This window comes from Anas platyrhynchos, chromosome 1, assembly GCF_047663525.1.
Source record: "Anas platyrhynchos isolate ZD024472 breed Pekin duck chromosome 1, IASCAAS_PekinDuck_T2T, whole genome shotgun sequence".
Taxonomy (NCBI): domain Eukaryota; kingdom Metazoa; phylum Chordata; class Aves; order Anseriformes; family Anatidae; genus Anas; species Anas platyrhynchos.
In genome coordinates this window covers 179,598,416-179,615,461 of record NC_092587.1, presented here as the reverse complement: position 1 = coordinate 179,615,461, position 17,046 = coordinate 179,598,416, and the positions used below count along the sequence as shown (strand labels likewise).

General features: G+C 48.1%; 1 protein-coding gene and 1 long non-coding RNA gene across 4 annotated transcripts in view; one reads left to right on the top strand and one right to left on the bottom strand.

The window, feature by feature from the left end:
- Positions 1-17,046, top strand: part of TMEM272 (transmembrane protein 272) — a 30,465-nt gene that overhangs the window by 3,148 nt on the left and 10,271 nt on the right. Inside the window, exons 3-4 of one of the 3 annotated variants that reach the window (XM_072032581.1) lie at positions 11,108-11,309; positions 14,164-14,243. In XM_072032581.1, coding sequence (XP_071888682.1) covers positions 14,186-14,243 — 58 coding nt within the window. In that variant the 5' untranslated portion in view covers positions 11,108-11,309; positions 14,164-14,185. Of the gene's footprint in view, positions 1-9,298; positions 11,310-14,163; positions 14,244-17,046 lie in introns of all 3 variants that reach the window. The other 2 variants (XM_027471114.3, XM_072032582.1) reach the window with 2 other exon arrangements.
- LOC140001325 (uncharacterized) lies at positions 12,402-16,012 on the bottom strand. Its single transcript, XR_011806448.1, has 3 exons — positions 15,834-16,012; positions 12,616-12,734; positions 12,402-12,494 (listed from the first exon to the last, which is right to left on the bottom strand). It is a non-coding gene; the product is annotated as an uncharacterized lncRNA (long non-coding RNA).

Here is a 17,046-nt window from a genome sequence, read left to right as displayed (position 1 = left end):
GTGACTCTTTTCCTACCCCCTGAAGATATTAAGTACGCCTTGTGACATGCTTTCTTAGCTAATTTGGCTGCAGGTGAGGGAAGCTCCAGTCCTAAATCATTCTTAGCTAGTTCTTGCTGTTTCCTAAGTCCACCTGTGCTGGACTTACAGATCTGAGGATCCTGTGACCCAAACGGTAACTCAGAGAAAAGGCAGGAAGCACTCAATTTAGTCAATTCAATGCTTTGGGCCTCATATGCACACTGTTTTTGAAGACTGGTGGAAAATCACAGAATCACAAAATCTCTAGGTTGGAAGAGACCTCAAGATCATCGAGTCCAACCTCTGACCTAGCGCTAACAGTCCCCACTAAACCATATCCCTAAGCTCTACATCTCAACGTCTTTTAAAGACCTCCAGGGATGGTGACTCCACCACTTCCCTGGGCAGCCTGTTCCAATGTCTAACAACCCTTTCGGTCAAGAAGTTCTTCCAAATATCCAACCTAAAACTCCCCTGGCGCAACTTAAGCCCATTCCCCCTCGTCCTGTCACCAGGCACGTGGGAGAATAGACCAACCCCCAGCTCACTACAGCCTCCTTTAAGGTATCTGTAAAGAGCAATAAGGTCATAAGCATCTGTGATGTTCAAAAGCCATTAGACAGTAGCCGTGCTGCAAGGAATGGAGAAAGCAGATTTTGTACCTCATTAATATTTTCCTCTTTTGGATTTTTTCCCATCCTGCCGAGGGACTCCTGATGTGCTCTGGACTTAGTTCACTTTCAGAGGCCTGGGTATCCCGCTAACTTGGAGACATGCTTTAAGGACAAGATTAGTCTGCCTGTGCAATGTCTGTCTATTAGCATGTTATGGAAGAACCTCAGCTACTTTTAAGGGGTGTTGTCCATTTTCCACTTGCAAAAATATTTCTACAGTGACCAACATGAAGTACCTAACTGTAATGCCTAGGAGGCTAGCCTGCAATTCTCTTGATGGTGATGTGGAACAGCGGTCTCCTCGTCTCCTCTGAATTGTCTTCTGGGGAAACTGCTCTCTCTCCCTTGATGATATAGCGAATTTTTCTTATCCAGGCACACGGTATTATATGTTTAATATCTTAAGTATCTTAGAATCATCAGGTCATAGAATTCTAGAAAGATTAAGGTTGGAAAAAAACCTCCAAGGTCATCTGGGCCAACCATCACCCTACTACCAGTGACACCCACTAAACCATGTCCCTAAGCGCCAAGTCCAAATTTTACTTTAACACCCCCAGGGATGTTGATGCAACCACCTCCCTGGTCAACCCGTTCAAATGCCTGACCACTCTTTCTGAGAAGAAACGTCTCCTACTTGTTTTAATTGTTGAAGAGTAGTGCTCTTTTTTCCATTCTGTTTTTTTTTTTTTTTCCTTTTGTTTGTTTTTTTTTCTTCCTAATCATTGAAGAGTACAGGGCATGAAGTTTCCCTTCTTCCACTCACCAGGAACATCACCTGACTGCCAGGACTTTTCAACTATGATGGAAAGAGGCTTGGCAACTACATCAGGCAGCTCCCTCAGGACCCTGGGATGCATGTCATCGGGTCCCATAGACTTGTACCTGTTTAGGTTCATCAGGTGGTCTCGAACCCGCTCTTCACTTACAGTTGGTGGGACTTTGATCCCCCAGCCTCCATCTACGGGTTCAGGGAAATGAAAGACTTGGGAAGATCGCCTACCAGTGTAGACGGAGGCAAAGAAGTTATTGAGTACCGCAGACTTCTCCATGTCTGTCATTACCAATTACTCAGATACAGAAACTCACTGCTAATAGAAGAAACTAGCCACCTATAATCGCTGACACACTCCTATTTTCACCCCTCGGTGTATTTTCACAAATGTTAAAGGCGCACTGTGGCCCCTGGGGGCTCCTGCTGTCACCCCAGTGCAGCAGCCCAAAGGAAGCTGGGTCCTCTCTTGTGCTCTTCCACGAGGCTCTGTGCAGAAGGGATGCCACCTCTGGCACAAGGGCTGGGGGATGGGAAAAAAAGTACTCACACAAGCCCTGAGAACTGGCAACAGAGTGGTTTATTGCCGGCATGTCTATGGTGTCTGGGGGCTCCAAGCTAATGCTTGCGATGGAGCCTGTGCGACAACAAGTAGGGGGCTGGCCGGACACTCCTGCGACACGGTTTTTGTGCACCGAGAGCAGAGAGCAAAGATGCACCGCGGTAGTCCCGGGTCTGTTCTGGCCAAGGTATGTCCACTTCCATTGGTTCGTCCACGTTTGCTGGAGGTTCCACTTCCATGGGTTCCTCAGTGTTGGGCAGAAGGCTCAGCCAGTCCTTGCCTGGGACTGCCCAAACAGGATGCCTTCCATGCGTAAGCTTTCCAGGCTGGGGTGCCGAACCACGGGCTCGTCCAGTTCCATGCCTACGTGCACTGCCAGGTTGATTTCTGTGCGCGGCTCCGACGTTGCCATCTTGTTTGTGGCCGTGGCTGGGTCCCGCACTGTGGTATGGATGGTAGATGTGCCTGTGCTCCCCGCGGCTGTCTGCCTGGTCCTGCTGCCTTCTCCCCGTGCTGCCGTTGTGCCCCTGGTAGTAAGGCGCAGACCCGCTGTTGCTGTGTTGTCTGTCAGAAGGACTGTGCAGGGCGCGGAGTGGCTGATGACCGAGTCCATCGTTTCTTGGCACAGGACGCACAGTGTGCCTTCCATCTGGGAAGTTTTGAGATCGGGGTGCTGAACCGGAGGGTTGTCCACTTTCACGCCTAGGTGCCATGCCACTGTGTGTTTGTTTTCCACGCGTGGGTCCGCTGCTGCCATCTCTGTTACGGCCGTGGCTGGGTCCCGCACTCTGTTGTGGACCATAGGCGTGCCTGTGCTGCACACGGCTGCCTGCCTGATGCTCCTGCATTCTCCCCGTGCCCCCGTTGTGCCGCTGGGAAGGCGCAGGCCCCCTGTTGTTGGATGGCTGAGGGGCCGGCCCGTTCCCTGCGTCCTTGCGGTGCCAATGGTAGCGCTTATAGGTGTTTGTGGGCTGCATGCCAGAGCTCCCTCCTCGGGCACTGGTGTCAGTTGTGCCGCCAGCGCTCTGCCTCCACCCGTAATGCTTCTCCTTCTCGTCAGCTGCCTTCTTTCTTGGTGCTTGCTGCGACTGCATAGCTGTCTGCTCACACCAAAAAGGGCTGCCTCTCGCTTCGCTGCTTTGGCTCTTCTTCGCCACACAAGTTGGCTCTCAGAGTGCCTAGAAGCTCAGCGAGTGGCGGGCCAGTGGCAGGGGGGGCTTCTTATAGGGCCCCGAGCAAAGGCGGGGCAGTGGTGGCCACTGTGACCTCAGCCAGCCTCTGTGACGGAGTTGCCCATGCGTGGCCAAAGGCAGCTGTGTTGGGAGCAGCCTGGAAGATGGCCTCAGGTGGAGGAAGGAGGAGGGTTGGGGGGGCTGAGGGCCCCTTTTCTGGGGCTGGGTCCCCCGGGCCATTTGGCTTGCCAGGGAGAAAGGCTGTCCTTTGGCCACAGGGACTGCCCTCCACCTCCCATCCTGTGCCCTGGCTTTATGTTTAACACTGATTTTTATGTAACTAATTATGTAATTTACAGAGAGGAACAGAAGCAAGGTGCATCTTCAGCCCTAATTTCCATGTGCGCTTTGTGTTCTGAGTGAAGAATTTCTTCCTCACGTCACATCTAATCTAAGTCTTCCCTCCATTTGCTCAAAGCCATCACTCCTTGTTCCGCTGCTACACTCCCTGACAGAGTCCGTCTCCAGCTTGCTTTTAGGCCACCTTTCTAGATTAGGTTAGGTGGCAAAACCGCAGGACCTTGCAAATTGCAGCCTGATCTACCTTGTTCCACATGTTCCACGCAACATTTTCCAGCTCAGGCTCGATCCTCTCTCTCACCAGTGTAACAGAGAAGCATAGAAACAGTCAGGTTGGAAAAGACCTCCAAGATCTTGCTTACAAGCTGGGAAGACACAGCACCATTTTCCAGTCTACATGTATGAAAACTTGTTTGGGTAGCAAATAAAGACACAAGTGTTATCCAGAGTTTAGCTGTAGGTTTTGTTCTTCAACTTCATCTTGCTGTAAGACAGACCTGGTTTCTCAGACACGCAGGAGAGCTCTCTAGAGAGCCTCTGGAATGGGCAAGTAGGTACAAGTGGGAAGGAATCCAGCCTGATGGTTGCCTTCATGCTGCATTACAGGGCTAACAGTTTGAAAAACCTTATAGTAACACCGTGTGCCTAAACTGAACCTGGCAGCCAGAGATGCTGTGACTCCAGACTGCCATGCTGCTCAATAAAAACAAGCAAACAAACAAAAGCAAAACAAAACAAACAACAACAACAACAAAACAGACAAAAAAAAAAAAAAGAAAAAAAGAAGAAAAAAAAAGAGACAACCAACCCACAAACAAATATGTCGTTTAGAGCAGAAAGACTTTTCGTATGTAGAATAGTCTGAGGGGGAGCAGTGTTTTGCTGAGAAGCATAAGGTGGCATGTTGTGCTTCCTTTCAAGGGTAAAACCTCCATCACTGCGTACCGTAAAAGTAACTTTTGTATTTTTCGGGAGGAAAAAAAGGTTTAGCAGTATCTTTGTCCTCCCATTCTCAAGACAGCACTGGGCACTGCAGCCCTGCAGTCATCCTTGTAGGAGCTCCAGCCTGTGCATTGCTCTATTGATACATATTGTGGTTTGTACATGTAGGTGAACAAAAGATGGCTTTAGTGTACTGTCTAGTTGTTGCATTCAAGTAAAGATGACAATGAAATTGAAGACTGTGGTAGAGTGGAGAAGCGTGAAGCAAGTTGCAGTATGTCAAATTGCTCAAGTGGTCATGTTTACCTTTGATTTCTGCTTGCAACATTACGGGACAGAAATAAAAACTATGCTGTGCAATATATCCTTTCTGCATGTGCATAACTTACCACTTCTAAAGCAACCATTCCATCTAACGTGAGATCTTTTCAGGTTCCAAGTTCAGAAAGCGGCTATTTTTATCACAGAATCACAGAATTTCTAGGTTGGAAGAGACCTCAAGATCATCGAGTCCAACCTCTGACCTAGCGCTAACAGTCCCCACTAAACCATATCCCTAAGCTCTACATCTCAACGTCTTTTAAAGACCTCCAGGGATGGTGACTCCACCACTTCCCTGGGCAGCCTGTTCCAATGTCTAACAACCCTTTCGGTCAAGAAGTTCTTCCAAATATCCAACCTAAAACTCCCCTGGCGCAACTTAAGCCCATTCCCCCTCGTCCTGTCACCAGGCACGTGGGAGAATAGACCAACCCCCAGCTCACTACAGCCTCCTTTAAGGTATCTGTAAAGAGCAATAAGGTCATAAGCATCTGTGATGTTCAAAAGCCATTAGACAGTAGCCGTGCTGCAAGGAATGGAGAAAGCAGATTTTGTACCTCATTAATATTTTCCTCTTTTGGATTTTTTCCCATCCTGCCGAGGGACTCCTGATGTGCTCTGGACTTAGTTCACTTTCAGAGGCCTGGGTATCCCGCTAACTTGGAGACATGCTTTAAGGACAAGATTAGTCTGCCTTCCAATGTCTAACAACCGTTTCAGTAAAGAAGTTCAATAACCTCAATAAGTTCTGCTGCTCTGAGGAAGCAGAGCAGTGAGATCATCCTTCTGTGCTGGGTTTCTGCTGGGGACCGTACTCGAGGCCTGTATTGAATCTGGTGTCCCTTGAAACTAGCTTTGGCTGTGCTACTTGCAATCACCAGCATGTATGCCAAGTATCTCCTTTGCTGCTGTTCTCTTTTCCTCTTCTGAATAAGAAAGGATCAAGATATAAAAGCACCTCAGTTATCTCAGTCTTCTGCTTACTCTCAGACCAAAACAAAAAGCAAAGCTAAAGCAGATGTAGAGCAGAACAGCATGTTGTTAACAGCAAGACATCCAGCACCTCTGCTTTGTGCCCCCATCCCTCCTGCTCCTTCTTCCCACTCTATTTCTCCATTCCAATGATGGATTATGTTGAATTTTAAATCGATTTCTTTGTGTCAGGAATTGCCAGTCCTGACACAGCTCTTTGGTTTGTGCCATGTGGGAAACGTGAACGAAGCCTGTGAGCAAGCTGTTATTGCAGAGGGGATCCATGGACCAAGGAAGCAGAAGTGCTGCTCCTGAAGAGATGGTGTGAGAACACAAGGCACCCCCAGCCCATATTCTCACCTGTGCCCATATGAATGGGGTTGCTGATCTTGTGTGATCACTGCACCGACGTGGTGCTTCCCCCAAGGGCTGTGTTGGAGGCACTCAGAGCAGTGTTCTCCCCAGGGGAACGTGACTTCTTGTCCCACTCTTGACCCATTTGGGGCAGGCTGAGGTTGTGCACCAGCGGCTGCAGCTTGCCAGCCATGTACTGGGAACTTGCTTATGTACCCAAACTTCATAAAAACGCCTCTACATCTCCTCTTTGGACCTGGTCCTCCCCTGTGCCTCCCAGAGTCAACCTTTGAGGATAGTGCCATCTGCTGAGAATTGAGGTACTCATGCAGCCCAAACAGACACTGTCATATCTCACTCACAAAATAAAAATAAAACCCTTGGGACAGTAGAATTCATAACTGGGCCTCAAACGATAGCACACCTCTGAAACAGGAGATGCAATGATTGGCCTAGCATTCCACCAAAAACTGGACCATTTGCACAAGTGAGTCTGCTTGCTCACATACCAGCCAGAAGCCCAATTTACTCTAGCTCCAGGCTGAGCTGGATCCTAACCTGGCTTTCATACATCTGCAACTAGATCTAAAATTGGATTTGGTACCTGAAACTCAGGATACATGGAGTTCTTGAAGAGACCCAAAGAGCATGTCCAGGTGTCTAGAGAACCTTCTCCTTGCAGAGCAAGACTTTGGAGACCACAGGGGATCCTCTTGGACTCTTGATGAAATAGAAACTGGCCTGGAAGGAAACATCACCATTGCAGAAGGCATTTTGTTTGCGAAGGCTTTCATTGACCCTTATTGTCTCCCTCACCTGCTTAACACTCACACTCCTCCTTGGTGCTGAGCTCTGTCTTTCCTCGTTATCTGCTCCATGGACAATGCTCTCCTCCTCTTGTGCTCCGTGCAGGTGAGCATGCCCTTGGTCCTGCTCTGGATGCCTTCTTCTCCAGCCGTGAGACAAGGCTATGTTCTGCACGTGGAAATTCATGGCTGAAGCCCCTCTCTCACAAGCAACCCATGAGCTGGGACTCCCACCTCACACCTAAATACACACACACACACACAAACATACGCAGAGCTGAGGGTTATTTCTGCAGGTTCTCTCCCTCATATGGGAGTCTAGCACCTCCAGCATGACCCTAATTGCTCTCCCCTGGCCCCAGTGGAAATTCGTGGGTAGAAAACTGCACCAGAGATTCCCGACTCCATGTATCTGAGTGCTGCAGTCAACCCCATCCTCCACCTGTTTGGAGTCACTCAGCTGTTCTGCAGTATTCCTGCTTTGAAACTCTTCACCAACTTTTTATTGCACACTGTAATCACTCAACAATAAATGAATGGTTGTTTCCCCATAAGACTACAAGGAAAGCTTTGGTCCGTGCCTCTGGAGGGTTAGTGTCATCAGTCCTGCTAACAGATACGGTGTCAAGCTTGTTCTGTTATCCTCTGAGATAAATGCACTGACAGGTGGCAAAAGGCGTATTTTATAAGTGAAAAAAAATCACATAAAACACATGAAAATGCACGGTGTTTTCGTCTGTCGTCAGCGGAACAATATATTTTATTTATGGCTGTGTACAGTGGGAATATCAGCTCTGATCTGCAGAAGTGCAAATTAAACTGCTGCTTTAGATTATCATATTTTATGCGTAGTAACTTTACAGGCTTTGGCTTTTTTCATTGTTTGTAAAACCTTTATGAGTTATTAACTTTTTGTGTTTTTGTCAACCATATTTTAGATCTGAGAGGTTTATTCCCGCTATTATACTAAATGAGGCGTTTTGCTGCTAAGAGAGTTCAGCGTTTTATTCAGCTGTGATAACTTTCCCTTATTCTCTAGCACGAAGCACAATTAAGAGAGAAATGTTCAGTAGCTTTACGATGCCCTTGTCGTTGGAGCTAATCCTTTTTTTCCCCCTCTCCATTTTTTCAGGGATTCTCCAAGGATTTTACAAACCCTACACACTTGTCTAGCATCTCCACAGTGGCACAAACAAATACATGGACCTCAGCAGGAGCCTTGGTTTTCATATTTTAAGTAATTCCACTTTCTATTATTGCAAGTTTAAAGAACATAGGAATTTCCTGATTAATATTCAGGGCTTATGGGTGAATTTTGCTCAGATTAATTTGCACAGCTCGTTACTTTGGTAGGTAGCAGTGGCAATGAGGACTGGACTTTTAATATCACTTCATGAGTTATTTCATGGGAAGCTTTCTTTGCCCAGGACATCTCACAGGTTCACCTCCCGAGTTGCCAGTGATGAATGACAACCTGTGATGAATGCAATTCAATACAGATGACAGAAAGCTCTTTATTCTCTACAGGAAAACAGCACACGTTCCTGAGGAAGTCATTTTTTTAGTCACTTTACCCATTTGATAGAGTCATTGAAGCATCAAAGGCACAAGCAGATGAGACAGAGGCTCCAGACCCAGAAAACACCTCCTGGTACTTTCTTAGGATGATCTCCCAGCACCCAGGGCTAGAGGCTTGCAGATGTCCTTAGCCACAGCTGGTATCTTTGTAGCTCATAATCTACTTTCCTAGGCAAATGCAGTCTTCCTCTGCTTGTGGGTTGCATATTTGAAGCTATCCAGATGTTATTAAAGTTACTCTTCCCATCGGTTATCCAGAACATTTGGTCCTTTCTCCATCTATTTCTTAGATTACATTAGGATAAATTGCCCTGAGTAAGAAGAAGTGTGAAGCACACAATTAGACATTGGAACAAGGCTGCCCAGGGAAGTGGTGGAGTCACCATCCCTGGAAGTCTTTAAAAGACGTTGAGATGTAGAGCTTAGGGATATGGTTTAGTGGGGACTGTTAGCGCTAGGTCAGAGGTTGGACTCAATGATCTTGAGGTCTCTTCCAATCTAGAAATTCTGTGATTCTGTGATTCTGTGATTTTCTCATTTTCTGCTTTGTCTCTTGGAAATTGGCCAAGTAAACTGCCATGGAGACGAGCAAATACAGCTCGCTTCCCCAAGACAGTCTTTGAGGAAGAAGCTGAGGAGCCGAAATAGCCACAGTGGCAGGCTTCAGGCCACTCTGTAACTTACTGTGACAGTCACACGCACAAAAATCATCGTGATGTGCGTGAGAAGAAAGTGCCTTGTCTGATTTTGCTGTGTATCAACAGGCAGAAGCGTTTCACAAAGTCCTCCCTGCACGGAGCTCTGCAGCTCCCAGACATCCCAGGAGATGGAGACGGCGACCCCCTGGCTCACACTGCCTGGAGACTTTGGACCAAGGACGACAATTCACCACCCCAACGGCACTACCAGCAGGCCACAGTCAGCATCTCCTCAAAGCTGCCTGAAATCTTCCTTTAAAAGCATCAGAATCGAGCAGTTTAATGGCACCCCAAAGCAGCACTGCAGATGAGCTAGAACCAGCACGGGTGGCGCTTCCCACAGGGACTCCTGGTCCCAGCTATTTTTCGCCATGATCTTTTGTGATGATTGAATGCCATAATTTCTGGGATCCCTACAGCTGGTCATTAAAAAGCTGGGAAGTCAGTACTGATGACTGGTTTCCCCTGAGCTAGCAGAACTCTTCTCAACACATAAGTATACTTTTTTTTTGCCTTGAACAGTGGAAGAAATTAAATGTAAACTGAATTTCTTTCCCATGGGCTGTTTGTATTTCAATGTATGAGGACATTTTTTACAAGAAAATGTGACATCCCCGATCACACGCAGCACTTAAGAAAACCAAGTCAGATTCTTCCAATTGGAAAATAACAGCAAATGTCGGAGATGGGGACTGTTTTTATGTTGATTTTGAGTTCTGAGCCAGTGAGTTAGGAGAAAGCCCGATAGCAAAAGCACTCACTTTTGGCGAGGGTGAGAGAAAGGACCCCAAAAGAGGAGGGTGGCGTAGACTCAAGAGGTAATGTCAAGACTTGTTGATGTTCCAGCTGTTTCCAGTGATGTGCCAGGGCCTGGAAACTGCTGGGAAGAGCGGCTTTCTGTTGGAAGAAGGAGCTTTATTAGGTTATAGCAAAGAAGAACTGGGACCACACAAAGCCACGCTGCCTGGGGGAGTTTCCCCTCTCTCTTCATTGACCATACAGAGGAACTGGGTTCCCACTTAAGTGCTCAAACTCCTGCTTGAGTGCAGTGAATAAAAGCCTTTGTCTTAGCTGCCAAAGTCCCTCAGCCAAAACTCTCCAAGTTTCCAGCCTTCTGTCTAAAGCCACGTTAGTAATTATCTTTATTGCTATAATAAGCCCCCACCTGTACATTTTTCTGACAATTATCAATGCCGTAAGCTGGGAATTACAGCTGGGATGAGCTGCACCACCCTGACAGCTGAAGGCAGGACTGTCCCTTCCGAGCGAGAGCAGTCCCTTTGCCAGCTCATCACTCGTCCCTTCTCTGTGGGGCCTTTCTGAAAGGGCTCAAAATGCACATCCACCTTCACGAATGCTGTCGCTTATCCTGGCGAAGCACTGTCCCTCAGATCCACTTTTCTCTTGCACCGAACAAGGGCTGTCCAGGACAGCAAACAGACCTCTCCCGTAGTCACAGGAGAAAAAGCAGCCAGCTTTCCTAGCTATGCAAAGAGCTCTGTCGATTGCATCAAGAGGAAGGGGGGAAATTGCATGAAGGATGGACTAAGGACTTAATATTCACTACTGATTATAGGCGTAAAGCATTGTTCATTTTTTTTAATAAGAGATTTTGTGAAGGAATTGTCTTTGCTCCTCCGGCACAGCCACAGCTCTGTGGGGCCCTTTGCTTCCCCCTGCTGACACTGTGGAGCCGCCCGGGTGGGCTGTGGCTGCAGCCAGCCGTGGGAGTGGGGAAACGAAGGAGGATCGGCTCCGACGGCAAGAGCTCCTGCATCCCACATCCCTCATCCTACATCCCACATCCCTCATCCTACATCCCTCAACCCACATCCTGCACCCCACATCCCGCATCTCTCATCCCACACCCCACAGCCTCTCCAGCTGCCAAGAGGTGCACGAGCAGGAGACGAGGAGGAAGAAAAGCACCTGAAAGCCCTCACCACACCTCATCCCGACGGGCAGGGTCCCAGCACGCTCTCCCTCCTGGCTTCTGCCCAAGGCTGGATTTTGTGGCTCCCCAGCCCCATCTCCCAGGAGTGCCGGTGAAGGGGTTCGGGTCCCGCGGAGCTCGCAGGTAAGGGGGAAGGTGGAGGATGCGCTGGAAAGGCGTGTGGGGTAAAAGCCAGTGTGGGGCTGTGGGGTTTGTCAGGAGGAAACTGGCTGTGGAATTACTTTAGAATTACATTAATTCAGATTGTTCTCTAAACATTCACTTGGCTGCGATATTTTTTTAAGGAAACAAAAAACATTTTTGCTAGCAACCTTCGGAGAAGAGCCCTTGCCCTGGAGGTGCTGGCTGGACCATGAGCACTGGCCATGTCCCAGCAGGACCCTGCACCTTTTGACAGTTTTGGGTGGGAGCTGGGGTTTTGGGAAGTGCTGGCAAATCTGCCTGCTGTGCTCCTGAGTCCCGTCTGGGGCACCTGAAGCTGGGAAAGGGCAGAGCTAAGTTTGAGCAGAGCCTGAATGCTGTAGGGCAGGTGTGGAAGCGGTCCTTTCTTTTGTCCCTCGTAACCTAAATATTTAGGGTGAGAACAATGACCAGCACAACAGTTCAAAGCCAAAACTGCCTGAAATAAAGAAAAGACCAGGCTGGAGGGGCTGTGCTACAGAGGCTTATCACTGCTGCTTGCTGGGGACAAGGAGCAGAGTTACGAAAAAAGTGATGTGGGACATGGCATTAGGGCCACCTCCAGAGGGGGCACAGAGCAGAGGAGCGGTGTTGGGACAGACTGCGGGAGGCGTAGGGATGCCGTGGCTCTGTGCTCCCTGGGTTGCAACCTGCCACCCCAAAAAGTGGCAACGTGGAGAGATGTAGGGGCTCAGCAACTTGTCCCCCACATCGCTGGCATCTGTGAATGCAAGGGTAGTGCTGTCACCTTGTGGTAGTGACCCCAGGGAACAACTTCTGGGAGAAGTTCCAGAAGCTGGCTGAGTTTCACTTTATTATTATTATTATTATTTTTAATTTATTATTTTTTTTTTTTCCTTTTTGGTTGAGTTTTCCATTGTATGTGGCTTTTCTAACTCTCCAGCCACCATTTCAGCTTTGGCAGGGATAGTTTTCAACAATGGCAAAGCCGTTCCTGAGCTGCCTGCCAGCTGAGTTGCACTTCCAGCTCCCTCGTGCACTGGCAAATAGGAAAATATTTAACTTTAACACTCATGGCAGCTCCTGCAGATTCACTGATGAGCTGGGGCGAAGGGGAAAAATGCATTTATCCAGCAAACACCGGCTTTCCCGAGGGATTTGTCAGTCCTGTAGGAGTCAAACCCAGGGTCTGAGGAATGAGTTGACACCACCTCCTAGTGGTTATGTGCACCGTGCCCTTGTGTGAGCAGGATTTCTGTGTAACCATCACGATTTTACCCAGTTTTACCTGGCACAACTGCATGCCAGGGCTCTGGCTCACCGTCATTTCGGGGCTCCATCACTAGGTGGGGACATGCTCACACACACCGAGCCCTCCTTCGCTTTGTCTTCACCATTTTTTTCCCCCTGTAGTGTAAAAAAAAACAGCAAATTTAGACAAAACATACGTTGTACCCTCTGGTTATGGACATACAGCATTCCTATCCAGACACGGATCTGCTCATGGCAATTTGGTGCTCAACCAACTTTTAACGTGGCATTTTGTTATTGGGTTTCTGTGAGACTTACTGCCACCAAGGTAATTCCAGGCATGAAGATATGCATAAAGACGAATCCTATTGATCTCTGTGCATAATTTAGAGCACTTATGTCAGTAGCCAGTAGTATACTCAAAATTAATGTCTACTTGTGCACTTTCAAGAATAAATCTTCACCTAATGTTTTAAGGCTTCAAATTAAGGTGAAATTTGGCTGTGAAAGCTACTGGTTTCCCTTTATCCTTCCAGTTTTCCCTGAGCATGCAACAGAGCTCATGTCCAGGATTTGCTCTTCTGAGGAAGGCCTGGATGAGGGATATGTGCTCCCCAAATTTGTTCAGTACCCACAGTGATGCCCACCAAGATTTGGGAGGCTAATTACGGTAGCTACAGCTGATGTGATAGGAAATAAAGTTGGCAATGGGCAGGGAGCAGGCCCCATCCCATTCCCCATGGTAGCAGAGGGTCCTGGGCCGCTGAAACTCACAGGCCCCGGGGCTTGAAGGAGACCTCTGGTCTGGTCGGTCCTCCAGACCACAGGGAGAAGAGGCGTGATTTGGGATGGCTCTTCTTTCCTGTGCCATCTCCACACATGCCCCTTCCTAGTCAGTCTTTCTCCTGCACCGCAGAGCATCCGCAGCTTTGTTTCTCTCCACCTATTCATGCCACTGGTGCTGGCGATGGACCTGTGGTGTCCTGGAGGCTTGGAGCATGGGCATGTGTGTGTGAGGGAGCTTTCTGAACTCCCACCAACACTCCCACGGACACAGGATGCTATTGAACCGTCCAGCGGTGTCTTATGCCCCGGCCTTGGATGCCTAGCTGGTTGCTCATCCCTCACACCACCTCATAAAAATTCTCTGTCACAAAGAGCAGCTTTCTAATCCGGCTACTTTTTAATCAAAGGCATCTTGTTCTGGGCTCCCTGGGGCTTGCAGTTTCTATTCCACGTTCCTCTTCAGAACCTTCCTTGATCTGAAAACTGTTTTCTCTCCCCCCTCCCTCTTCCTTTTCTTCCCTGAATTTGCTTTTGCTCACCAAATAATCTTCACAGAGCTTTGTGTCGTTTAGCAAAATGTACCTGTTTCGCTGGGCTTTCTCACAGAGTCAAATAAACTTTGTGCTGCCTCCACCTCAACCAAAAGCAGGGCTCTGGGGACCCCTCCATATGGCTTTGTGGGTTTTTGGGGTAGTGAAAGCCCGCTGAAGTGCGTGAGCCACTTTGGGCTAAGATGTTGAGTCAGCTGAAGACACTGCTTGTGATTTTTGTAACTGTGTTCATTTCTGTATCCCCACAGACACCCCAAAAGGTGCTTCACGATGCCGGCCGGCCTGGAGAAAGCTTGTCACCGGTGCATCTCCAAAATTGCCAGCAATGGTAAGGCAGCTCTGGGAGAAACCTCCCTCTGTATTTAAACAGACCTGTAGCTAATATATAGAGATATATAATGAAAATAAGGTAATACCAAGTCCCACCTGAAGTTTCCTTTTTTTTTTTTTTTTTTTTTTTTTTTTACCCCCTTCTGTTTTCTTTCCTGGACAATTTCAGGTGCTGATAGAGCACCCAATAGCAGTTGTATCTCTAAAACACCTACCTGAGCTGTATTATTTGGATTAAAGTAGATTCGGCAGGAGGTTAAAATGCAAGGATTTTAAAGCAACTTACTCCCACTGACTGTATCTCCTTTTTACTCCGAATCACAAATGCCTTTCACTTTCAGTTTTTGGTAGTAACAACTTGTAATTCCACTCAAATATGCGAGGAAGAAAACTCCTTAATATACTCCACCACTCCCCATAATCGATGCTTCACCCACGCAAACAACTGCACTTGTCAGCCCGTGGCTGTTACCTTGGGGGCTTCTGTATTAATGCCTGGGCTTCACTTGCACAGCTCTCCAAGTTCAGAATGAACTTTTACAGGGATTAAACCTCGTAGCTCCTCGCTGTCTGGCAGGCCTTCGGACAAAACAGCATCAGTGAAGACTCCCAAATGCATTTCAGTGTGACTGGATTTGGGAAAAGCAAAATTCAGGAAAGCGGCTGGGGCTGCTCTTGGGTTTGGCACTGAAGGAGCCCCCAGGGTTACTGCTCCCTCCTGGTATTATATTGCCACTGGGGCTTTTAGGATGGCTGAGAAAACAGATGATCTTTCTGAACATTTTTTTTAAAGAATGGGATTAGTTCTGATCTCATCTGTGCTCCCTTACATCAGGAGCACCCTCCTGGATACACGCGGTCACCCATGCATGAGGAAAATACCCTCCCAAGAAATCCATCATCTTTAGCTTTTCTTTACCTTTAAGTCTGAAATCAGCCCAGTTTTAGCTATGGATCAGCCAGTGCATCCCAAATTGATTTTCTGTTCATTAAAATGCAAGCCCTTCTGAAGTGCACTGGTGCTCAATTTCACGTTTTCTCATCATCCTGGGTATATTTTTCAGCACAGCCCCATATTGTACCTATGGTCTCCTGGTATTTAAACGACTCTGAAGAGACAACCTACTTGTGCAGCATCATTTAAATTCTTTTCATTGTTGGCACAGCAATTTAAGTTCAGAACATCAGGGCAGCTTTAATTAACTGACCAAAAGGAATAAAATAAAGGCTAATTCTCTATGCCGGGTCTATCGCAAAGCAAACCGATGGCTCTTTATGCAATGCCTGTATTGTGTTTAAAAAGTACATCTGGAAATTAATCACAAGGGTCCAAATAAAGGACTGAAAATGTGACATGGCTCTACTTCATTAGCTAGAGACCTGCCATAACACTCGGGCAAGCTGTTCTGCAGCACTGCCTAAACCCCAAAGTACCTACAACCCATATACACCCTCCCCAGCAGCTTGAAGGTCCCAGGTAATCGGCACCTCCTTCTTCTACACCACTGCAGGTGAGAGAAGCACTGCTGGTGTCAGTGCTGGAGCCAGCAACTTAATTTCTAGGTGTCGTGGTGCTGACATTGCTTACCTGGGTGCCCAGGTGCTATTTCACAGCAGCACAAGCTTTGCTAAGCAGACGGTGATGGCACACAGCAAACAGCTGCATCTCTGAGGCTGGATTTGGTTTGCAAGTCAGCTCTGTCACACCTCTCTGCTCCCCATGGTGGCTTTGTACTGGGGCTGGAGCCCTCCCCAAGCTCCTCTCAGTACTGTAGGGGATTCCTGCAGACACCACGAAGGAATAAATTGGGGATGAAGACACCTGCTACACGTACGCATGCTGTTACACTGCCAGCTTCCTGCTGATTTCCAGTCATCTCCAAGGCTGCACCCACACTGCCACGTGCATCTGCCCCAAGGCATGATCCATCCCAGGTCCCAGCACCCGAATTTGAGTGTCAGAAGGGAGTAATGTGAATTCACACCATGGCTTCTGCTCCTCAGCTTGCCCATGAAGACAAACCCAGGGGTGAACGCAAAATTTGGTTGGAAGCTGGTAGCAGCTCATCAAAAATAAATAAATAATAATAATAATTCCTTTTTTATCAGGACATAGACTTGTGGCAAAAAACCTGGCAGGCCACAGAACAAACAGCATTTGAGAGTGATGGCTAAAGAACCCAAAACCTCATTTATTACTGCGTTTGGTGTCAGGGAGCTTGTCACACACTCTGCTGGGTAGGCTCATGTCAAACACCAAAGAGGTGCCCAGCGGTGATGCTCTGCCTGATGCCCTGACACCAGCTCCTTGGAGCAGATGTTCTTCTGAGCCATGCCTGGGAGTATTTCCCTCACCTGCCTGTGGTTTTAGAGACTACTAGCTTTATTATTTTTTTTTTTCTTGCTACTTTTTCTCAGAATAGGTCCAGGGGCGTCTCTGCCCGGTGGTGGTACCCCCAAGTTGAAGCCATCACGTGTGAAACCACGCAGAGAGCAGCTCCCTCTCTGCACAACTGGGCTGCCCTCGCAGCAAATATCATTTTCCTGAGCAATTTGTCTTCAGACCAGGCTGGGGCAGCACAAACCAGGCAAATCCAGGCAAAGCACGCGTGTGTCCTGCCTGAGGAGCAGTTTCTGCGAACCGCCCCTCCACGCACACATTTTGGGGGAAAATGCTCAGAGCCACGCAGAGCCCTGCCAGTTGTGTAGGCAATTGCGTCTCACGCTGGTGAGCACGGAGCTGGAAACCTTCCCAGACTACGCATCTGCCCCTCCAATTCCAGACCTGAGAGGCTGGAGCT